General features: G+C 39.3%; 1 protein-coding gene across 1 annotated transcript; it reads right to left on the bottom strand.

Annotated features, from left to right (window-relative positions):
- Positions 1-120: 120 nt before the first annotated feature.
- Positions 121-16,490, bottom strand: CLUL1 (clusterin like 1). The gene is made up of 9 exons (XM_074821181.1): positions 16,392-16,490; positions 15,364-15,473; positions 13,916-14,064; positions 11,227-11,394; positions 8,894-9,338; positions 7,489-7,626; positions 3,934-4,148; positions 2,630-2,800; positions 121-836 (listed from the first exon to the last, which is right to left on the bottom strand). Exons 2-8 carry the CDS (start codon positions 15,464-15,466, stop codon positions 2,633-2,635), a joined length of 1,386 nt encoding a protein of 461 aa, XP_074677282.1. The 5' UTR covers positions 15,467-15,473; positions 16,392-16,490; the 3' UTR covers positions 121-836; positions 2,630-2,632.
- Positions 16,491-24,529: the final 8,039 nt, after the last annotated feature.

The raw sequence follows: 24,529 nt of genomic DNA, 5'->3' as shown, positions 1-24,529 counted from the left end.
AATATAATTTATTTAACAGAGATGCAGTTGGAAATGGTGAATATAACTGCAAAAAATGCTTAGAAATGCCAGGCACAGCAAATGAAACCAAATCGCATAGAGCTTTTCTTCTAACAGATATATCAGTTCTTAACCTTTATTATAATTTGCAAATACCATTGAAAGCTAATGTGTGTAATTTAGGAAAAAACAAACATCTTTTCTGATACAGGCTTCCTTGTTCATGAATTAAAAAATTAACTCCAGAGGCAAACTACAATTAAGAAATGCTAAAGGCAGAAGACCTACTCATTACTGCATATTCAGAAAAGTCATTTAATGTATATGATAAACATCCAAAGCAACTGGAAGAAGAAATGGAGTGATTTCATTGGAAAATAATATGCTATATGCATATGGAAATCGGGTTGATTCAGACTTAGCTGAATGTGCAACATCTGTAGGGACCGATCTTGAAAAGGCTTAAGAATGTGCTTGAATTTAAGTATGCAGATAGGAATTATTTGTATGCTTACAGCTGATTATTTCCTTAAATCTTTGCATAAACAGGGCCATAGCTGGATATTAAAGATTACCTAATATACAACATAAATAACATTTTATTTAAATAAATGAATATTAAAATGAATTTGGATTTGGTTTTGAGTTAAAAGATTTCTACAGTCTTTGGTTGCTAGCTCGTATGTCACAGTATTTAATAAACAAAATTTTATTTATATGCAACTATTTTAACCATAGTCATTAAACAATTAGCTGTATGTTAAACTTAGGGGTATTTCACCTATATAGGAGTATATACTGTTTTTTGGGAAGAAAGATTTCACACATCTTCTTTCCTAGGAGAAAAAAAAAATAAAAATTGATTAAACATTTTGGTTTTGGACTGAGAAAAAGATATTAGAAAAATAAGTATATGTGGAATGCATCAGTGCCCTGCTATAGAAACATACAGGACATAAAAAACCAGACAGAAACAGATTTTTTTTCTCTTTTTCCCTTCTTATAGATCTTTCCCTTTTTTTGTACAGCTTTAGCTCTGCTTTCGTCACACTTTCACGTACCCTAAATCTGTTGTGCAAACTGAACATAAAATGGTATTGTGATTTGGAAATTAATGCCACTTACTTTTCTCAGGTATAAAATGGCTACACAAGATATGTTGCACAGGAAAATCAGACTAAGATTTAGGCTAAAAATCATAATCAGACTAAGGAAATTGATAATGTCATCATTAGGCCTTGAAGATCTTGCATGGTCTGAAAGAGTATGTATTGTCAATAACTGCTTATAAATGACAGAGAATTCTGAAGAAAAATGGTAGAGAAACTGTGCTAAGCATTTTATTTGATATGTTTATAAATTTTTTAAAATGCTTGTATTTTAAAGATGATATACACATAATTTCACCAGTATTTACCTAAGCAGGGTTCATGGTGAGGCTTATTATATTCTGTCTAAATTCTGCAGCCTACCTGAGCCTCTCAGATGGACGTGATTTCTTTCTTTCATCTGCTTAAAAATTGTGAGTCTGACCTCAAAAGAATAGAGGCAATATAAAATGCTGAAATTTTATTTTCTTCATCTACTTTGTTAATGTTGAATCCTTTTTGTGTGCCTCCTGAGACTTCTGTGGGCCTTAATGTCATGCTTTATTTGCTGAGATGAGGATATCAGACACCCATGACCTAAAGAGGAGCAGTGTCCAAATGTAGTGCCTCCTCAGAAGACTGGGGGGACACTGCAGTGATTTGCCTGTGTGTGTTGTGGCACTGGCCCCTGGGAGTGCCAGCGGTGAGAGTCAGAGGCCACCAGAGCTGTGCATCCCAGAGCCCCCTGGATTTCCCTGGGTAGCTGGCTAGCCCCACAGCAGTGTGATACTACCTGAAACTACCCCATCTTTCCTGGAGATTCCCTGTGGGACTAGAGAATATGAAGCATCGTTTTCCCCTGCTCTCTGCCTGGTTCTTCCCTCCCCATCTGGAAGAGAGAAGCCTCTGTGTGAGCTTCCTACAAACATGGTTAGAAGCCCATGAGAAGGATCTTTCTGTGCACGTTCCTACGAGTCCAACTGCAGATTCTATTAACACTGTTAATCTGAGCAGAGTGCTGTTAATGGGAAAATATTATGTTAAAACAGCTCTTTCAAGTGCTGGTGCTGATTCTAACTTTGCACTCCTTTATCATCAAAAATAATACAGAGCATGCTCTTAAACACCACTGAAAATAAAAAAAAACATAATAGTGGTAATTTCAGTTCATTTGTGATTAATGAACACAAAGACATGGTTTCCGATGCCAAGACTCTGGACTATGGTTGTGAGGCAATTCTTCTGAAGGAATATTTATCATCACATTACCTCATCCCAGATGTTACTTAAAGATAGAGGGTTTCACAGTTAAGTAAGTCAAATCTTTTAATATCATCATGTCTGTGCTTTGCAGGCTAGAACATTGAACATTTGTTTTTGTTTTCCATAACACTTGTGTTTGTCTCAATCAGAGCATTGTTTCTGAAGAGATGGTCTTGTATATACCATGACTGAATCCTGTTCTAACTAAAGTTTATTGCGATGTAAACACCTCTTATGAAGAGTTGCATTCCCTATGAAAGGGGAAGGAATGAACTTACCACTTAAAAATTCTGCTTATATAGTTGCAGTGCTTTCCCAGCTATGTATTCAACGAATTCAGCACTCTTTGGGTCTAAATTGGGTGGAACTTTAATGGTGAAAGTAGGTGAAGTCAGAATATTCACATCTACCACAGTTTCATTTTTACCAGAGGGATCCCCGGGTACCACCTAGAAGAGAACAGATCAGTACTTTAAACACTACAGACTACTGTGTACTTTTAGTTTTGTTTGTACCTACTGTGCCTACTGTCTTTAATAGGGGAAAATTAAATAGAGGAATATTTTAGACTCATCAACTTTCTTTAAATTGCTTTCTTCTGCAAAGACAGTGGGTGTCTGAATTTATGCCAAAGCTTATTGTAGGTGGTGGGAAGAGCTGACATGGCACTGCAAGACCATATTAAAGAACTGCATGTTAATATATATACCATGAACTACATCTATAAAGAGCTTCTGTTCTCCTAATGAAAACTTGTGTGTGAGTTGTCTCACTAATTTCAAGACAAAGTTCCTGTGATTGAAGTTACTCATTCCTATGTGTTTTTCTAAACCAGACAGTTCTGTAGCTTTATTTTTCTGGAGCAGATAGCTCGGACTCATTTGGGAAAGTGTGCTTAAGTATTGCTTGTCCCTTTGTTCCTGATTTTGTGCTTTTTTGGTGGATTGTACAATCATTTCATATAAAGTTCTTGTAGTAATAGTAGTACATTGGATTTCTGAGTTGGAAAGGAGAATAGGATTTTTCCCTCACTGAGGAAAATGAATTGAATTTACCTTGGATATATTCTTGTGTGTGAGATACAGTTAGTCATGATGTATTTATTGGAATATTGACAGATGCTGTTAAAGATATGCATCTTCCACTGCAGTAACTGCATAACATTTGCCTTCTTTGAGCTTTGGGGTATATAGATACAGACATAGATATATAGCTAGATATTCATTGATCCAATAAGGATGTGTTACTGACTGGTACAGTGAAATTTATCTGTGAAGGTAATCTGAGGCCAGTCAAAGCTGCTAGTGTCAATTTACTCTTATCAGACAGTGATTCAGGTTAGCCTGTCAGCCATCCATCAGACTAAAAGGATTTAGAGGAAAATAGTTTCTAATCTCTGGAGTTTCAGCTCATCGAGGGATTATCAAGCATACAAAAATTCAAGACAAGTAGGAACTTTGTGTTGTAAAAACCAAACGTTACACATGTACAAACATCCACAATCCCTAACAGCGTAAGTGTGAACAAAGCATAGGTCAAAGACAGCACCGTGCAATAGCTCCCTTCGGGAGACAGCCCTTACCTTAACTATATTGAAAATGTTTCCTGGTCCAATGGTCATATTGGATAACTCAGACACCCACCCAAATCTTTCTTTCATTTTGCTCAACAAGTAGGAAGTGTCTTCTGTATGACGCTGAACCACCTGGAGAATCTGCTCGTACTGCACCCTTGAGAGATTAACCAGTTTAAAGGTTTCATCAAACTTTATGTGCAGGTCGGGAACGTTTGGGCAATCTGTTAGAAAAGACAGCCAGCATGAAGCTTATAGGAAAGTAGTATGTATTGTATTTCGTCTTTTCTATCTGAAGTATAGAAAACTGTAAAAAACTCTAGCAAGGTGGCACATTTTGGGTTGTCATTTAAATAATGCTAAAAAAACCAGGAGTAATTGGTCCTGACCTATATTGGTAGATTTAGTTTAGGCTCATACTGACTAAATGAATTAATTATCCCATTTGCTGTATGACAGTAACTTACCAAGTACTTTAAGGTTTATATCATATTTCATGGCAATAGATTTTCTGTTATGCTAAATAAGAACTGGTAGATTTTATGTATAGAAACTTCCTAATCTCCTTGTACGTTATCTTTTTTTTTTTTCTAATTGCTCATATTCTGTTATCAATCCATCCCAAGTATATAGAGGAGCAAAGTCCCTCCCACTGTAAGAGAAGATCAGGTTCAAGTCCACCTGAGGAACCTGAATATACATAAGTCTATGGGACCTGACAAGATGCATCGCAGAGTCCTGAGGCTGGATGATGCAGTTGCCAAGCCACTCTCCATGGTATTTGAGAAATCATGGCAGTCAGGTGAAGTCCCCAGTGACTGGGAAAAGGGAAACATTGCACCCATTTTAAAAAAGGGTAGAAAGGAGGACCCTGAAAACCAGCGACCTGTCAGCCTTACCTCTGTGCCTGGGAAGGTGATGGAATAGATCCTCCTAGGAGCTGTGCTAAGGCACATGGAGGACAGGGAGGTGGTTCGAGACAGCCAGCACATCTTCACCAAGGGCAGGTCCTGCCTGACCAACCTAGTGGCCTTCTGTGATGGAGTGACTGCATCAGTGGGCAAGGGATGAGCTACAGATGTCATCTGTCTGGACTTCTGTAAGGACTTTGACATGGTCCCACACAACATAGAATCATAGAATCACAGAATGGTTTGGGTTGGAAGGGATCTTAAAGATCATCTAGTTCCAACCCCCTGCCATGGGCAGGGACACCTTCCACTAGACCAGGTTGCTCAAAGCCCCGTCCAGCCTGGCCTTGAACACTGCCAGGAAGGGGGCATCCACAGCTTCTCTGGGCAACCTATTCCAGTGTCTCACCACCCTCACAGTAAAGAATTTCTTCCTTATGTCTAATCTAAATCTACCCTCTTTCAGTTTAAAACTGTTACCCCTCGTCTTATACCTATACTACCTGATGAAGAGTCCCTCCCCATCTTTCCTGTAGGCCCCCTTTAAGTACTGGAAGGCCGCTATAAGGTCTCCTTGGAGCCTTCTCTTCTCCAGGCTGAACAACCCCAACTCCCTCAGCCTGTCATCATAGGGGAGGTGCTCCATATCTCTCCAATTTAGAGAGAAGGATGTTTCACAGTGGGATTGAGTGCACCCTCAGCAAGTTTGCTGATGACACCAACTGTGTGGTGTGGTCGGTACTCCGGAGGGTGCCATTCAGAAGGACCCTGACAGGCTTGAGAGGTGGGCCTGTGTAAACTTCATGAAATTCAGCAAGGCTAAGTGCAAGGTCCTGTACGTGGGCCAAGGCAACCCCATGCACAAATACAGGCTGGGTGAAGAGTGGATTGAGAGCAGTCCTGCAGAGAAGGACTTGGGGATATTAGTGGACAGAAAACTGACTATGAGCCAGAAATGTGTGCTTGCAGCCCAGAAAGCCAACCGTATCCTGGGCTGCATCAGGAGAAGCTGCCTCTCTACTTTGTTCTGGTGAGAGCCCACCTGGAGCACTGTGTCCAGCTCTGGAGCTCTCAGCACAGGAAAGGCATGGACCCATTGGAGCAGGTCCAGAGGAGGGCCACAAAAATGATCAGAGGGATGCAACACCTCTCCTACGAGAGGCTGAGAGAGTTGGGGTGGTTCAGCCTGGAGAAGAGAAGGCTCCAAGGAGACCTTATTGCAGCCTTTCAGTACTTAAAGGGGGCCTATAAGAAAGATGGGGAGGGACGTTTAGCAGGGCGTGTTGTGATAGGACAAGGGGTAGTCGTTAAACTAAAAGAGGGCAGATTTAGACTAGATATAAGGAATGAATTTTTTATGATGAGGGCAGTGAAACAGTGGAACAGGTTGCCCAGAGAGGTGGTAGATGCCCCATCCCTGGACGGGGCTCTGAGCAACCTGATCTAGTTGAAGAAGTCCCTGCTCATTGCAGGGGTGTTGGACTTAGATGATCTTTAAAGGTCCCTTCCAACCCAATCTATTCTATGATTCTATGATATAGATTATTACAAGAAAGCCCGTAATGTATGTTATTATTCCTGTTGAGTGTTAAGGCCTAGTATCATCTAATAGCTAGACATTAGCATGTGACTAGTATCATCTGCCATGAATTTAGAACTGAAGATTGCTGGTTTTTTCTTTACTAAGATCCAGATTTTAAACAAGAACATTATATTAAACCTATGCAAAAATTACTATGGAAAAATTAAATTTATTCTTTGTTAAATAGGACTGTCAAGGGTCACCTTCAGGCTGATAGTACAATAACCACAGATACAAACTGGTATCTGTAATACACAGTTGTAGACAAAAAGATATTTTTAGTGAGATGGAAGTGGTCTCATACTCTTTTCAAAATTGGATCATTAATATTTGCCACACTGGAATATTCTGAAGACATTTGGGTTTAAGCATATTCTGTGGCTTTTAAGTCCTAAATAATTCTGGAAATACAGATGTGTTATGCTGCAGTGGGAGTTCTGAGAGCAGTTCTAGGTGATGCAGTCTGAATTTTTTCCAGGTGCCCATGGAGGGTCCATGCCAGAGCTTTTCCATCTCCTTAGTACTGATAAGCAGTTCCCTTTTTGTCCTTCATGTCAGCCCTGTTTGCTGACATGGTTTAACAAAGAATAATTACAGGCTCATCAGCGGTGGCTTTCCTTGTGAGGAGCTGCATGCTACCAGACTTTATGTCTGGTTGTCTGAAAGACAAGTGAGTGTCAGGAGTTCGAGCTTCTCCTGACTTTCTGTTCAGCACTTTTGCACCCAGGCAGGATCGATTACTGCCTGACCTCTTGCTTCTCTGCAGGATGGCAACTCTAACAAAATATATAGGTATTTTGTTATAGAGTGTAAAACTTCTCTTTGGACCTCCAGCGGTATGTTAACGACTGAGTTATACTGACACTCTGTGGAGACAGTGGGGAAAGGTAATTGAAATCATCTGGAATGAGGAATAGTGTGTTTTTATCCATAGTTACACTAAAAACTCAGTGACTGCATGTTAATTCCAAAAATACAGAAACAGCTCAGTAGAAAGTGTCAGCCTCAAAATCTACAAACCAGTGATCAATGAATTACAGAAAAAGAAATAATCAGAAAATAGGTATTTACCATGCAAGAGATTGTCTTGACATTTCTGACATCTCTCTTGAAACTGTGGGCATCCAGAGGAGTTCTCCCGAAGCTCCCTGCACAGAGCTCTCTGGTGTCCTGACACAGTTTTTGAGAACATGCCACTTCTGTCAGGATCTAGAATGAAGTCACAGTATTTTTAGACTGCCATTAATCTTAGGGTCTTGATAAATATACATTTGTTGCCTGCTCTGAGTGCTAGAATATAATTTCTTGCCCTTAACCCAAAATATTTGCCATAAATCCCTTCTCCCCCCACCCCCCCCAAAAAAAAAAAAAAAAGGAATCAAACATTAAAAAGTAGAAGTCAGGAGAAGATACAAATCACGTTTTCTTTCAAGGAATTCATGCCATTATAGCATATTCCCTTATAAAGGCATAGTAGTGTATTCCCCACTAATAGCCAAATAATTGGTAATATTATTACACATTATTTCTACAACATGAAAGTTCTGGTAAGATCTTTTTGACCCTTAGAAGTCAAGATATTTCATAATCACGTACAGCTAGATGCACAGTACCAAAGCTTATTTCTGAGGTAACATGGGTCATGATACAGGAAAAATTAAAAAACACTGTTGAAGAATCACTTAACTTTATATTTCCTGATGACCGTATAATGGTTATGTCATCTGCCACTCAAGAGTTAATGGCATGTGCTTACTGTGACAGGTACCAGCATGTGTTTGAATGATGCTTGTTTTTCTATTTGCACTAGTATAAGATATGAAGGATAAGGCTTATTTGTATTCTAAAAGTTGACCATGGGTTTTTTCCTCCACTGAGGGTTATCAGCTGAAACCAACGTTATGTCCAGAATTTTTCTGGTCGCTGGAAAACCTGATGGCTGGTCTGTATTTGATTGGCTCACTGCATTGCTGCGATAGCCTGGAACAGAGCTTGCAGCTGTCTGGCTGAGCTTAATGTCATGTGACAAGGGCAGGGATATGCCTTGACATCTCACAGAATTACCCTAATTTTTTAGAATTGGTGACAAGTCACTGATATGATACAAATCATGTCCTGACAAATGCTGAGATCAGATCTGTCAGTCAGCCTTATGAAAACCTGCATCCATCATGAATTCAAGAGCTCCTGAGGAACTCCTACAAGTGCTTTGAGAATTGCCATGAAAATCAGGCGGTATAGAACCTGTAAAGTCCCCCTGTGACACTTCTCTGAGATTTCTAAGTGATTTCTACCTTTTCATTTAATTGATAAAGTCATCCTTGACCCATGCCTGTTTAACCAAGAAAGCCTCCAGAGCTTCCATACAGTGTCTCACACTAACACACCACAAACTGAATCATTAACCATAGTTCAGCAATCCCAAGCAGTTTGATGTCATTGACAGTGCAGTTGATTTTCATTTTCTAACACTTGCCTTTGGCTTGTTCTGGCACATCTCTTCTGTTATCTCTGTATTCATCAAAAACTTCGGTGATCACCTCACTGACACCTTCAAACACCGTCTTACTGAAATCAAAAACTATCTGTAAGAAGCCAGGTATACCCCAGCCTTTCTGTGAGCCATCATGTCTGGTGGTGTCCTCAGGTAAAGCTGGCATGCTGGGGGACTCATTCGAGTCCAGATCAGACATGAAATACGTCTGAAAAGACTGGTCAAATTCTTTTTGTATCTGCTTGAAAAAAATGAAACTTTTGTCAAATATTGAGCCCATGTCCGATAATAGTTGGCTAAATAAACCTTCCATTTTTACTAGCTGGGTATCCTCTTTCTCAGGCTTTTCATTAAACTGGATGTCTTTTTCTTGATCCTCATGAAAAGTAAAAATGAGTGGAGGTATTTTCCTCAAAAAATCTTCAACCTGTGCATAAGAAGGAGATAGATCAGCTGTCTGACAAGTTATCAGTTTTTCTTCTCTCAGGGAAGTGGCTTTAATTTTTCTGTTCCAAATACCCATATAAACAATGTCGTTTTAATAACTACAAACACAGCATATACTCCAAAGTAATTTAAGATACTAGACTATAAAGAATGAAAGTACAATCAGTCTAAATCATTAGCTCCAAATCAGATCCGGAGTAAAAGGGTTGCCAGTTGGCCTTTAATCTGTGGAGGCTCAAGGTTAGTATTGGCGTTTGGGTTTCTTCCAACAAGCAATTTGGACTTTATCTTGGAAACATTTCTGTGGTACTTATGTGCAGTGTAGGGAACAGAAGGCGATTGTTCTCGCTGTGATCTGTAAATACTCTGCCCTCTCTCACCAGTGGCCAAGTCCTCATGTCCTTGTGCAAACTGAAACCCATTAAAATCAATGAAACAGTGGCTCCAAGTCCATGGTTTGATGATGGAAGAGGCAGAGTGTTGACTCTGCTTTACAGAGTTCCCGGTGCCTGGGTCTCAGCCACTGGTTCCCTGCTCTGTCCTTTAACACACTACCTTCACCTGAGGAGATGCAGTGTTTTGTGGAGCCACACTTCATGGCATTAGAAAACTGGTGAGGGTTAAGAAGCACCCTGCCAAACGCACACAGATAGATATACATATACTTATTTTTTTTCAAAACAATCTGACCTCTAGTGCAGCTCAGAGGGAATGTGAATTGTGAAATGGCACTGTAGGAACAGCCTAAGCCGGTATTGCCCCTGCTGCCTGTGTGTCATCAGCCACAGCTATCTTTGTCCTCTTTTTTTTAAAACGATTTCTGTCACAACACATTTCTTACTTTGAATGCGTCAAATAAACCATATAGCTCACTGAGGAAATTACCAAGAGGGTCAAAGACAGTGACAGTGCAATATATAACTTTTACTGCAATAATTTCAAGCTGACATCCACAGACTCTTGAATGTCCAAGAGATAAATCTGAGGTATCCATGAAAAGTATTTAAAAAGCCAAAAGTATCACCAATAGTCTTAAATTTAGTATATTCCACATTTTTACATGAATAATTTAAAGCATATGCACAAGTGTTAAACACCTTTGCTCTAAAGCTTGTCTCTTGTTTAAGTTACTGTCTGTTTCAGTGCCTGGGGATGTGAAAGCTAGGTAATGTGGCTAAAATTTCAGTAGCAGTAATTGCACAGTTTTGGTTGTTAAGCAGCACTTAAAGCATATGCCCAAACAAAAAAAGTGATTACGATTTTGTTAAATCTTGTAGTAATAATGTGCAAGCCAGAAAAGCATATTTTCCTTCTGGTAGAATTAGGGGAATCTCCTTTGATGACAGTTTCCTTTATTAAAAAACAGTTAAGCATTTTAAAGCTGTTATGTTACCTAAAGAGTATATTAAAATTAGAATAAATATAGGAAAGTATGATGTTGTATAAGTAGATTATTTTTTTCCTATGGAATTTTGCTAACTATGCCTACATTTTTGATTCTGCTGATTTTCAGATGGACCATTAAGAATCTGTGTGGTATTTTTCACAAGGTTATTATCTTAATGCAAGTCCTACTGTGAGAGACAACACTGTATATCTGGAGTGACTCCACTGGAGTCAGGGGAATAATCAATATCCATGGAGTCACGCCAGGGTGCAAACAAACTCATTTTGGCTCAATGTTCAATGAATATAATTGCATGTAATCTCTGCCATATAACTTCACATTACCAGACCCTCCAAATCAAATTAATTTTAAGTAACCTGATGTAACTGGCAGATCTGGCCATTGAGAAAATAAGAAGTGCTCTCTCTAAAACTGTTAGGTGAATTCAAGAGTATTTCCCAGATAGAAGATTTCTTCCTACCTTTCCTCTAAATGTTGACAAACCATGTTTGCAAGTTGTATAATATCTCATGCAGGTACTTTCTAAACAAGATTCACATTCATCCCATAAATTTTTCAAGGATATTTGACATTGTCTTTCTTCTTCTTCTAATCTTTCCTTTACTTCATCCATAAGTCGCAAGGCTTGCTAAGTAAGAAAAAAGATTCAGTTGAGAGCAATTTTCAGGTTAATGTTCTAAATACTTAATCCAGTGTTGATCACTCATTTTGGCTATTTATGGTTCCTTTTTTTGCTAATCCCTAACTGTTAAGAGTAGGGTGTCTTCTCAGCTGCAGTCACATACGGAGGGAACTGAAAATTGAAAAACTTCTCCTTAGAGGATTTTTCTGATATTATTCTCCCAGAGGACACAGCCTACAAAACCAAACGGACCTCTACAATCTACCTGGATCTTCTGTGCAAGAAGCATTCAATCTCTCACAAGGTCATGTGCTCAATTTGTATCATTTTTTCGTCATATCATATCTGCAGTATTCATCTGTTCCACAGATAGCCCTTTTTTGCTTCTTTGCTCTATTCTTTAAGGGACTGATATTTCATGAGGCTAAGTCCTTGACACACATAGATTCTTTCTCTAATGCAGAAATATGTTAAAGTTTGTCATTTCCTCTGTTTGGGATTATACTGATCAAAAGATTGTAGTGAGGGGGTTTCTTCCTGCTCTTGTGGAAGTGTGAGGCACTCCTTCCATACTGAAGGGAAACAGGATGTATTTTACAATGCTGCTTCTGCGTACTAGATCATTCTCCATCAGGTAGAGCACAAAGCTGAGCAGATCAGAAGCAGCATTTTAGAATAGACTTGGCAATGGAAAGACAGAAGAGTTCTTCCTACTAAAGCAGATTGTGAATTTCTTTCTGCAAGTACAAGGTATTTTAATAGTTTAGGTTTCCAAACAATGTTCCAAGTTGTTCCTAAGTATGACAGAAACCTTTTAATTGGTCAGTCTTAATCCTTTCTGGCACTATTTCAATAGGGAAGAGGCTCACAGAAAAGAAAACTTCTGCCAGAATGTGCTTGGTGGAGACAGTAACTTCATAGTCTATGTTTAATTATTTTCTGATCTAATACATTTATTCAGTGTTTTATGAACTCTCCCTGTGGATGTAAGTTATGTGTAAATTAAATCATCCAGTAAGAGCTAACAACAGCATAGACCATGGGAGCGTACTGGTGTTCCTATAGATGTTAGAAAGCTATCAGGTACTTTTTGGCTTGCTAATACAAATAGTTTAAACTAACTACCAGATGGTGGGCCAAGAGGAAATTTTCCTTCAACTTCATTGAAAGCAATAGTTAGAATCTTTGTATTTTTTAAAATATACAGTAATGTCTATTTCTTGGGATCATTTGAGCACATGGCTCTGAGCCTAGGCATTGCATTGGGACATTAGAAATTCCCCTGATCCCCTATACTTTCTCTAGAGCACATTATAATTTGTGGCATTGATATTTTTCTGAAGGTCTGAAGTTTGCAAAGCAAGCTGGGAAACACCTTGTGGCCTGAGGTGTATAAAGACATGCAGGGCAGAACTGCTGGACCTTCCACACAAAACACCTTTATACAGTGGCTTCCCGTTGCCTTGGTGTGAATTAAGTGAAGCAGGGGATTTTAGAAATAAGCAGCAAGTGCACTACTTTATTCAACACGTTGCTGTTGCAGCAGCTCTGCCTTCTGAATGTTACAAAACTCAGGTTCTCTCTCCAAAGTAATGTTTGAGTACACATACAGCATTTAATGTCTCCTTTTACTTCTGTATCTCCGTATGGTGGTCACCATCAGCTTGACTGTGCCTAGGCTGCTGCTAGTTACATCCCAACTGCAGAATAAAATGAGAGACCTCAAATCTCAAGGAAGGTTGTTTCAGATAACATGTTTTACCCTGCAACCGGGATGGGCAGAGAGAGGGTAACTTGCTAATGAGTGGTTACTCAGCTGTATTTTGTCTAGTGCTCACTCAGTTTCATTTTAGAAATAGATTAGACGTTCAGCCACAGGGAAAAATTAACAGTATGCCACTCAGTTAGAAAGCTGTATTTCTGAGGGAAGATAGAAACTCTTCACCTCTAGCTTTCAAAAGAACCATGCAATCTGGAAGAGGCACCAGTGAGGCAGGCAGTGCTTTTGTTCAGTGCTTGATTTCAAGCACAGTCTGAAAGCTTTCCTCAGTCTGCCAGGGTCCTGCCAGCAGGCAAGCTCTTTCTTAAGAAATTGGCAAGTATCAAGTAATGTTTTAACTTCTTCTGAAATGTGAACATCCAGGTTCTTGATAGGCTAGTAAAGGATGTCTCTTGGCCCAACTCCAGCTTCCAGGAGACAGGCAGTGAGAACCTCTGTAGAGGTGCCATGTGAGTTTTCTTCTGCTAGTGAGAGAAAGGGGCAGAACCAGATTTCCTATCAATCCTGTGACCATATAAAGAGATGTATACTGCTCAGAGTGTATATACAATGTGGTTTACATTCTTCCTACAAAAGGGGAGACCCCAAGGGATCCTTCTGGGTTGCTTATTGGCCTAAGCACAATGGCATGCTGTACTACTTCCAGGAGGTAGGCTAAATCCATGTACAACCTGCCTCATCTTTGATTAAAAATAGCCACAAGTTAACAAAAATATAAACAAAAAAACCCAGATGCACTTCAGTTACCTGCTTTTCTTCACTGCTTTTCTTCAAAGTTTTCATCAGATCTACATGCTTATCTTCATTTCTTTCCATCATAATTTTCATCTGCTTAATACCAGTCAAAGCCTTCTTTACCTCTTCATCTACATACTTCTCTCCAACTTCAGATAATACTAAAAAAAGCCAAATTATACAGTGACTCAATCAGATTTTAACACTATCCCAAGTTGTCATGCACTGATGACGAAGGAGAATGAAACAGCTCTATGTTTCCCTACAGTTGCAGAGACAAATCTTGAGATAGTGAATGTTGAATAACACAGAGCCAAGACAATTTGCATCAGATAATAATCTGGCCCAGAGCCTTTGCCAGTGATCAACTGTGTGTAACCCAAGCCATATACTCAGCTGTCCCACTGCTGATCACTGAATCCCAGACCAGTTGAGGCTGGAAGGCACCTCTGGAGATTGTTGAGTCCAATCCTCCTGCTCAAAGCAGGGTCAACTTGAGCAGGTTGCTCAGGACCTCATCCTGGGTTTTGGATATCTCCAAGGATTTACTCCTCAGTTTTCTAATGACATATCCTATATATTTATCTTTGATTTGCAAGCAGTCTGTGACAGCTTCTTTACATAGTTTACAGGTGCCTTCAACCTGCTTTCATAAAAATACAATCTCTAGACTTCCTGTGAAGCAAAGACCATAGAGTTTTGGTGAAAACCTGGTTTAGCCCGCACATTGCACCTTGAAGCTCTGCATGATTGCCTGTCCTTTATCTGTGTTTGTTCCCTTGGCAGAAATACCCTGAATATCACTGGAGCTATACAAAACAACTAAAAGCCACATCAACCTGAGACTGCCAAAAGCATGTCAGTCATTTCTTCCTTTACCTCTTTCTTCCCCTCCCCTAACTTTTTGTTTGTTTCAGAAATATTATTAATGTAGACAGAAGGAATATTTCATTGCTGATTCTCTTGGGTTTTCTGTCCACAAAATAAAGCCATGCTTAAAGGTGAATATATGCAGAATAGCTGCTTTTTTCTAAATTAAGTAATTTTATTTCACTTATTTGTAATAACCATCTTTTCCACCAAAGTATATAACTGTAGAATAAACATTTTCAAAGATTATTTAAATAAACAAAATAATTCAAAATCTGTTGAATTGAATTTTGTGTTCAGTTTATGTTCTAATGATCTGTGAGGGACCAAATAACCTATCAAAATGCTGTAAATACTTTTTTGTAAGAGCATGTCTATCTCTTAATCGCTTTACTTTCTCATCCCGGTTGTTCTTATTTCCCCATTGTGTGTGTGGATGCATGTAGTCAGCTATATAATGGTTTCTAAGCTCCACACATGAATGCGGATCTTCTTGACGCCAGTGAATGTGGAAGTCAAAATGCACCAGGAGACTGGAGACCTGGGCCCAGGGGCTTCCAGCACACCCCTGGTAAGAAAAGCATACATACGCTTCAGGTTTTCCCGGGAATTCATTTCCTCCTGCTTTGTTGGTGCACACTGGTGACCATTCAGCCATAGCATGTATATTATGAATAACCAAGAGGACTTCATGTTCTTTCTGTTAAAGAAGCAGGTCAGTGCAGTTAAATGTAAGTATCTTCATGATGCTCAAATGCCTAGGTGTAATGTTTACTAAGTCTTATACAAGTTCCCATTAATTTTGACTTTAACTATGGTTTTTGAGAGCTATAACATGCATCCAAAATCTACTGTTAGTGAAAACACATGAGTAAGGAGCTTGACCTTATTTGTAATTATCTATTCAGACTAACTAGATGAATTCCACTGAGTTTGCACAGTGGTATAAGAGAATCAGGACATATATATTTAAAACTGAAAGCTTATGTGGTTCAGTCTGTCCCTTTTCTGCCTTGTGAAACACACTATTTACTGATTTCACACTATGTTCTTAGTTCATATTATAAATGCATCCATGCTAAACATTATTGCCAAATTTAGACAGGGAAATTTCTGGGATGTTGTTCCCTTCCTTGTCTCCAAACATACAATTTATTTCATTGTCCTTCAGTATAATACATAATGTAGCAGATGCAATAATACATGTGCCAAGAAATTGGCAATTAGATCAGTTTTGTAAACAAACATCAGGAATTTAAAGAAATTCCTACAAAATAAGGGAAAGAAATGCCATTTGCTTTATTCCCCTCGCAAAAGCAGTTAGAGGAGAAAGGTTTATTTTCTAGAATTCATGCAACTACACTTTATAGTTCTCATCTGATTAAGTGAACACAGTATTTAAGTACCTTCTTGTTAGCCATTATAGCCTTCTTGGAGATGCAGTTATCAGCTGCAAGTGCATATGTAAATTAAGAGCCTGGATTTATTTATATCCTGGATTTACTTATATAGTTCCTTGCATATTGTACCTTTACATTTATAGTGAAAGACCAATTAACTTTGCAAAGAAATACAAACCCGTTTCCAAAGAAAAGTAAAAAAACCCCAACATATTTACCATTAATACTGAAACACCTCCTCTGCAAAATTGCTCCCCGCGTCAGGAAGGGGTCGGGCTGTGTTCTGATCTAATTGCTGGGACTGTCACGGATTTTGCCATGTTCTACTTATGTGATGAGAAAGTACTTAATCCTATTAACAGAACGTTTTGTCATTAGGCTGGAGGGTTTTGCTGTATGGGACTTCACGCTCATCTCTGTGGGCAAACCACTAGGGGGAGCGTTGGGCAGAATCGTATAATTTGGATCTGCTATTTTTCTGTAGTCGGTAGCCTTTCGTTTTACTGGCTTTTCCATCATCTTGCTCTTTACCTTAGGAGACATTTGCAGCTTATGTTCTTAGTGACACTGTTACAATTAGTTTGGCTAAAAATAGCTTCCACCATTTAATCTCTTCAGCATAGTTTTAGTTTGCTATAAAGAACACTGGATTACATAATGGCTTTCTTCATATACCTTCTGAAAATACAGAAATCAAAAAAAAAAAAAAATCAGGATTCCAGATGCAGGCTGGTATATGAGTAGAGTCTGAAATGAGATAAGCAAATTTGGGTATTTTGTACATCATTATACTTGTTAATATTTTGGGGTTTGCCCTCTTAATGATTTTCTTCAGTTAATCCATGTGTATGAAATATGTCTGGGATCTGACCAGCATGAGGTATTTAAATACTAACAGATGCTTGATATAAAATATGGACAAGTATTGTTAGCAAATCATATCCCACCTTGTGATGTTCAGCAGTAATACTCCCTTGAAGTCAAAGAGGAGATGGGGAAATAGATGCCTGTAGCTCATGGTCTGTAACAGCAGTTTTAAAACATCCCATTCTTTTTTGTTTACCTCATAGTTCATAAAAGCCAACTGATGATTGATGGTTAAGATCTAACATGATTAATGCTGCTTAGGCAAGATATTTGAGGGTTTTATTTTTAAACATGTTATCAGGAAGAGTGGAGAACCTGTTAAGTGTAATGGGAAATGCAAGTCCTCAATTTGCATTAAAAATTAAGATAGCTCCACTCTTATTTCCTGAAAATTATGGATGGAAGGGGAATATGTATTTGTTTTAATATATATGAATTGCTGGCTCACTGAAATGCTGCTAACTCCTTGATCAAGACTCATCACTACACAAAACCTTTCAAAGTTCTCTTTTGAGGCAATACCAAACAGGCACCCTTGCAGACTTTACAATCCCCTGACTAGACCGTTTATTAAACACCCCTGGGGCTTGGGCTGAAGTAGAAGGGGCAGTCTCTCTCTCTCTGGGCCTCAAGCTTGGCTCAGGTTTGAGGGTAAGTGGAAAATACATTTGCACAAAGGAAGACAATCTATTACAGACACTTTTGAAATGCATGTTACTGGCCCACAAGTGTCATGAATCCTAACAAAGACTTTGACCTTTCACTGCAAGGGTTTGCCCCCTCATTTTTGACATTTATCTTTGCTAATATTCATTTACTAGCAAAAGTTACTGCTGGCCTTTCTGGACTTGACTCAATATAGAGAAAGCTTTACTCAATCCAGAGCAAAAAGGGCAGTTTCAACGCATCACCCATAGTTCACAGGAATTTGCAAGAAAGCCGACAGCCTCTGCCCTGCAGGGAGGGAGAACAGCTCTCCTGCCCCAGGGTGGAGACGCTGGAGGCTGCCTCTGGCACAGATCCCACTACTTATTTTCAGAATTGCCCATCTTCTGAAGGTCTCTGTGGGGCTTTCTGGTCAAACACACTGTTGTACCTTGCAAAGCCAGTCCTTAAGTGAAATCTGTACAGAAGCTAATGCTGAGATATGGAGTTCCGCTGGGTGTCAGGCTCCTTTTCTCAATTCAGTTGATTATGAATATTGCAAAGTGTGTTGCATTGTCTTAGATGTTATTCCTCACACTTTATTATAACCACTATGTAACCACATGGCATTACTCTATATATTTCTTTTTACAAGAACACCAAATCCTAGTTCTTTGCTCTCATGTTATTTCATGTATATGTAATGGCTGAAAGAGGAGGTCTAAGGAACCTGAGGAGAAAATTGTCTAGAGTTAGTATGCCTGTTAAAGTTAATCTTGGGCTTAAACTTAACCTTTGAAGTGCACTTAAGAACCCAGCACTCCGTTCCTGAAAGGCAGTTATTAGATGTGCTCACTCTGAAAATCTTTTCCCCTCTCATTTCTCTTTTGAATTTAATTACACAAAAATCTCACCAATTATACTTTCAGGTTTCATATCCAATATCCACTCTCTTTTCTTTTAACATTCCAAATCTGATTTGCAGTGACCTGTTGTGGAGATCTCCAATTTTTATCTCAGCTGCCATGTTCAACAGTTTCCCCTTAATATTTTATTTTCCTCTGAATTTGAGTGCTTTGATCAGCTATAGTATGCCCTGTCATGACATTGTGCTGATGTGTTCATTTTTTCACAGTCTAATGCAAGCAGATGATTCAGTGCTCACTGATGCTGTTGCAAATTATAAGGTACTCTTCTAATATTGAATCATACTGGAGACAGTCTGAAGAAGATCCTGTGAGCAAGTTGTAGAAGGTGTCTTTCTCTCCACCCCAACTGTTATTCCAGTACTGCTATATTTTAATTGAAATTAGTATGTCTGTATTGGAAAAAAATAAGGAAATACCTTGAAAAGGGATTTCAGTAAAAATAGGCTTTTTGCAAGATATTGATAAATTGAAATGTAAACAATTGTACTGATACAGATAGACACTGAGCTTGAACATAGCTGAACTTGGGTGATGAGTGTTGTAGCTGCTTTGTGGAGTTTCCTTCTGTCCTGTTGGATGACCTCCACAAATGTATAACTTTTTTTCACAATGTACTGTGACTTCTCCCTTTTGGTTGATCCATTCCACCTGGCAGGATTAAGCATCAAGAAATATGTTGAAATGGAATTTCCTGTGTTATACATCAGCTGTAGGATTTTGTTCCAGTTATATATTTACACAATTATTTGCTGTTTGCAAAAGTTGTTTCCTACTATGTATTTTCACATTTCTTTCTGAGTTAGGCCAGTCATATAATGATCAGGCTGAAAATACCTGTATATATTTATAGGCTCTGTGAGTCACGCAAAGTGCTACGTATTGATATTAAATCTCTTGATACTGTTATGAAATAGTCCCCAGTTCTACAAAATCTTAATTAGCTTTATTTGTAAGCACACCATTAGTTCCACTGCTTTCAATTGAAATTAAATCCTAGTGGGGGTTTATGGTGTAATTACATGGCTAATCTAAAGCATGCACAAAGCTTTGCTAACAGTATGGGTTTTAAGGCTATAGAATTGAACTTTTGTTGTGTGAAGTTTTTTTGTTGTTTTGTTTTTAATCCTTCCTAGTACTTCAGGAGCCCCTGAGTGATTTCTGCTTTCTCCTGTATGTCAAAGGTTGTTGGAGCTCTCCTTCAGTTTGTATTCAGTCTGTCTTTGAGCTCTACCTGAGTAGCTGAAGTTGGAAACCAAGGCTTCTTTAGCCTGGAGAGAGAGGCAAGCTCCTGAGATGCTCTCAGTCATGCTCCGACTAAGGAGCTGAGGCTACCCTAAATTGGATAGCTAGAGTTAGTCTAAGCTACACATCTTGCAAAATTACCAGCTCAGGCCCCAAAAGTAACACAGCTGTGTTAGCATGACAGGATCCCAAAGTTCATGAGCCCTGCAGCTCAGAGTCCGGTTGACACAATTATCCTGTCTGGAGAAGGGTCAGGCAGTGCTAGGTCAGGACTCTGCACTGTGCTCAGCACAAACACGAAACCAGCTGAAGGCATGAAATCAGCCTGCATAACTTAAAGCATCACGCTAAGGTTTAACGTGGCTTTATTTGGAACTATTAAGCTACAGTTTTTGAGGTCAGCAAGACCATCTTCACAAGGCTTAGCGTGCTTTAAAATGTATGAGCCTTTTCTGATTTCCTTTTGCTTGTCTATCCATGGACGGTCAGGATGACTATTAGGTGTGGAAAAAATCTTCCACTTCGCTGCTGAATTTTTTTCTTCAAAGTTCTCCAGGGCTTTGACACAAAGTTCTAAATACCAGTCACAGCAGTAACATGACAACTGTTGTTCACAGGGACATGCAAAGTTTCTTCATGCCTTATCCAGAGACGTTGCAGAAGGGATCTACTGTGATACTGAACACTGTATTTGGGAAGACAAATCTATAACGTAAAGAAATTTAATTAATTTCAAGGAAAAGATAATTAAAATCTTAGAGTTGAATGTAAGACAATATGAAGCTGAAACCTAAAAATTATGCGGTTGTCTTCAGAATTTTTGCTTGGGATATCAGCTAACTATTGAACTTGGAGTAGCACTGATACTGATGTTATGTTTTCAGCAGGAGATGTCAAAGTCAGTGCAAGGATAACAAAATGAATTAGAAACTATTTATTATAAAGCTATGAAGCAAACCTGCATGATACAGTTACACAAACAGATTTCAGGAAGCATTTAATATTAAAATGCTGAAGTTTTGATCCAGATGTTTTGCAAGGATTTAGTTTCAAGCTTCCCTAGGAGCATTAAAACAAAAAAGTTTTATTGCATGCAGACATGTAATATATCAGCTTTCAGCCTGCAACTGAAAGGAACAGGGTTCCTTGTGTGTATTCATCTGGTTTGCTTAAGCATATCTTCGACATTCAGCTCTATATCAGCTAGTTAAAAGAGTAGCTGCTTATTGGAAACAACTCTGGAGTTTAATGAAGTTAAGATGACTGAATAATCAGTTTGTGAGGCACTGAACAACTGACGATGCTGCTAACTGCCCTGATCTGCTGCTTTCTTGGAAAGTAATTGAAGGCATTGAGAATAGGGCCTTGAAAATATTTGATGAAGAAACTAGGAATTGCTTTGGTGGGGAATAATCTCTGGCTGGTAACTTGGCCTCTTGCTTCTGCTGCGTTTAAAGTGAAACCTGCTCCACTGCCTGTGGGACAGCAAGCCCAAAGAGGGACGTCTGAAGATAAAGCTTCCTCAGTGTAGCCGATAATAGGACACATGCAGTCCCCCTGCTTGCAGTAGCACGGAAGTGGAGGAAGTAAAGCTGGAATGCTGCCTGAAGCTGACTTTTTCTCCATTTCAAATATTAGGGACAATTTCTAAGAAGAGCCTTACTGCAATTAGAATTAATGACTTCATGCTTCTAAGAGTTCTTGCTTAATTGCCCTCGCACATGTTTTTACAGCTGCCCTTTTATATAACTAGTACACTACCCCATGCATCTGCCTCAGTACTCAAAGCTTTTAAAGCACTGTGGAAAAACAACAGCATTAGTTACAGAGACGTGACAAATGGGAGGAGAATAAAAAAGAAAAACTGAGGTCAGAGCAAATGAGAATCAGAAATGAGACAAAAAAGGCAGAAAGGGAAATGAAGGTGAGATAGGAAAGACCACAGAGTACCAAAATGTTCGGGGAGACACGGATGAGAACAGTCGCACCAACTGGAAGTGTGTGAAGTAAAATACACTTCCCTGTCCTCTACCAAGAGCTAATTAGTTATTGCAAACAACAATCATGTAGGAAGCCCATGAAGATGCACATATGGCAGAAGAGGACAACTATATAACCCTTAAAATCCTTTCTTGTTCCTCCTGTTTCCTTCTGCTCTGGTACGAAACCATTCTGGCAGAGACTGGCAGATTTGCCCACACCTCAAGTTGCTTAATACATTTGCAGGCACTGTGAAATACTAAGCACTGAGAAAAGAGTTGTGGTACTTACTAGTCCAGATTTGAGTGTGCACAGTGTGTGCACCTCAGCCAGTGAGTGATCTAGGTTTTCTTTGTAGCTGAAGAAGAGCTCTAGGCTAAGCTGCAATTTAACTGACCCTGTAGACCTTGACCTCAGTTAGTTGAGTTGCACTTTGGAAGACCTTGTTTTTCTCCCCTGACTAGAAAGTGAATACAGCAGACTAACCTAAATGTAGATCTCTAAAACTGGGACAAATGAATCGCATTGAGATGATATGCAGTTTTCAGCAAGACATAGCTTGTTTGTGTTTGCCAGCAGCATTCTGAGCTGCATTAAGAAGAGGATTGCCATCAGGTCAAGAGAGGTGATCCTTCCTTTCTACTCAGCACTGGTGAGGCCACACCCGGAGTGCTGGATCCAGTTCTGGGCTCCCCGGTAAAAAAGACTTGAACACAATGGAGCAAGTCCAGCGCAGGGCTATAAAGATTATTAAGGGACTGGAGCATCTTTCATATGAGGAGAAGCCAAAAGAGCTGGGACTCTTCAGCCTGGAGAAGAGAAGGCTCAGGGAAATCTTATCAATGTGTATATATACCTGATGGGAGGGCATGAAGACGGGAGAGCCAGGCTCTTTTCAGTGGTGCCCAGTGAAAGGACAAAAGGCAATGGGCACAAAACATGTGAGATTCCATCTGAACACAAGGAAACACTTTTTTACTGTGAGGATGGTCAGACATTGGAACAGGTTGCCCAGAGAGGTTGTGGACTCTCCATCTGTGGAGATATTCAAAACCTGACTGGACATTGCCCTTGGCAACTAGCTCTAGGTGACCCTGCTTGAGCAGGGGGGTTTGACTAGATGATCTCAAGAGGTCCCTGCCAACCACAACAGTTCTGTGATTTCCATGTTTATCCAGCTTTGTGAATCCCAGTACAAAAAATACATTGGCCTATTAGAGCAGGTCCAGAGGAGGTCCACAAAAATGATCAGAGGACTGGAACACTTCCCCTGTGAGAAAAGTCTGAAAGAGTTGGAATTGTTCAGTCCGGAGAACACTCCCAGAACACTTATTGTGGCTTTTCAATACTTAAAGGGGGCTTTAAGGAAGACGGAGAGAGACTTTTTACCAGGGCCTTTAGTGATAGGACAAGGGGTAAGTTTTAAATTGAAAGAGGGTAGATTTAGACTGGATATAAGGAAGAATTTTTTTACGTTGGGCCTGGTGAGACACTGGAACACGTTGCCGAGAGAAGTTGTGGATGCCCCATTACTGGCAGTGTTCAAGGCCAGTTTGGACAGGGCTTTGAGCAACCTGGTCTAGTGGAAGGTGTCCCTGCCCGTGGCAGGGAGTTGGAATAGATAATCTTTGAAGGTCCCTTCCAACCCAAACCATTCTGTGATTCTACGATGTGTATGATACAGGCCAAAATGAGATATATAGATAGCCTGCTAAATATGGATATGCACAACGTCTATCGTGCATGGAAGCTGACAGGTTCTGAACATTCACACTTAAAGCACAACCAAGTTAGAAATGATTTCAAGCTGTACAAAATCCTGTCTACTATTTCCTAGCACAATCTGCAGTCAACTGAGATGGCAGTTACCACATCTAAATCATCGTCTTTCTGAAAGCTTGAATCAAAGTGTTAAACTCATAAAAGATGAAGGCAAATTCCAATGGAACACAATAATTTACTTAGGATTAGACTCCAACACTTCAAAGTCATACTAGATTTTCACTTGGGTTTTAGGTTAGCTACATTACAATTAGTGTCCAGCACAGTATCACACATCCTACTTTCTGGTCTTGTAGGGATTCCTGATGCTGATGTTTTTATTTTGTTCCTACAGATAAAGGATGTAAAAAAAATCTTGGAAGATAGGCTCATTGTGGTTATTTAGTACAATGGAGAAAATGCCATCTCCAGATCAAGAAGTTCATGAACTTCTACCTGCTGGAAGGATATTCAGGGTAGGCTCTTATTTATGCATTTACCTAGGAGGTATTTGTTTTCTCATAAAAATGCTAAAACAAGATACTTCCCTCTTTTTCAGTGGTACAGAGCTTTTTTATGGCTTTGCTTTTCTGACTCAGCAATTCTATCAAACTGTTATTCTAGAAATTACTGGAGTGATGACCTCTTTGCTCTCAGAGGGTCTCATTACAGTGGAGCCCTGTCTTTCCTAAGCTGTGGGAAACTAAGCTGCCTCCTATGCAAATCTAAGCTATTTTGTACCTCTACATTGAGATTTTTATAAAATTTGAAGATGTAAAAATATTCAGAAAAACATAACCATTCGTTCATTCAAGTTGAATTTTCTTTAGTTCTTTAAGAACTGGATCGCTGTTATGTACAATATAGTTTGTATATGCAAATTACTAATAGGCAATTTAATGAAAAAATTTTTTACTCTGGAATATTGACAA

Source organism: Strix aluco, chromosome 1, assembly GCF_031877795.1.
Source record: "Strix aluco isolate bStrAlu1 chromosome 1, bStrAlu1.hap1, whole genome shotgun sequence".
Taxonomy (NCBI): domain Eukaryota; kingdom Metazoa; phylum Chordata; class Aves; order Strigiformes; family Strigidae; genus Strix; species Strix aluco.
The sequence above is the reverse complement of the archived record's forward strand: the minus strand, read 5'-3'. Positions and strand labels throughout refer to the sequence as shown.

Excerpts from the sequence above, each read along its gene's own strand:
- CLUL1 (XM_074821181.1), bottom strand. The coding sequence starts at position 15,466 with ATGAAGTCCTCTTGGTTATTCATAATATACATGCTATGGCTGAATGGT. Across the intron at positions 14,065-15,363 it reads TTCCCGGGAAAACCTGAAGC|TATTATCTGAAGTTGGAGAG; the intron begins GTATGTATGCTT and ends GGCTTTTTTTAG. Across the intron at positions 2,801-3,933 it reads ACATTTTCAATATAGTTAAG|GTGGTACCCGGGGATCCCTC; the intron begins GTAAGGGCTGTC and ends GTTCTCTTCTAG.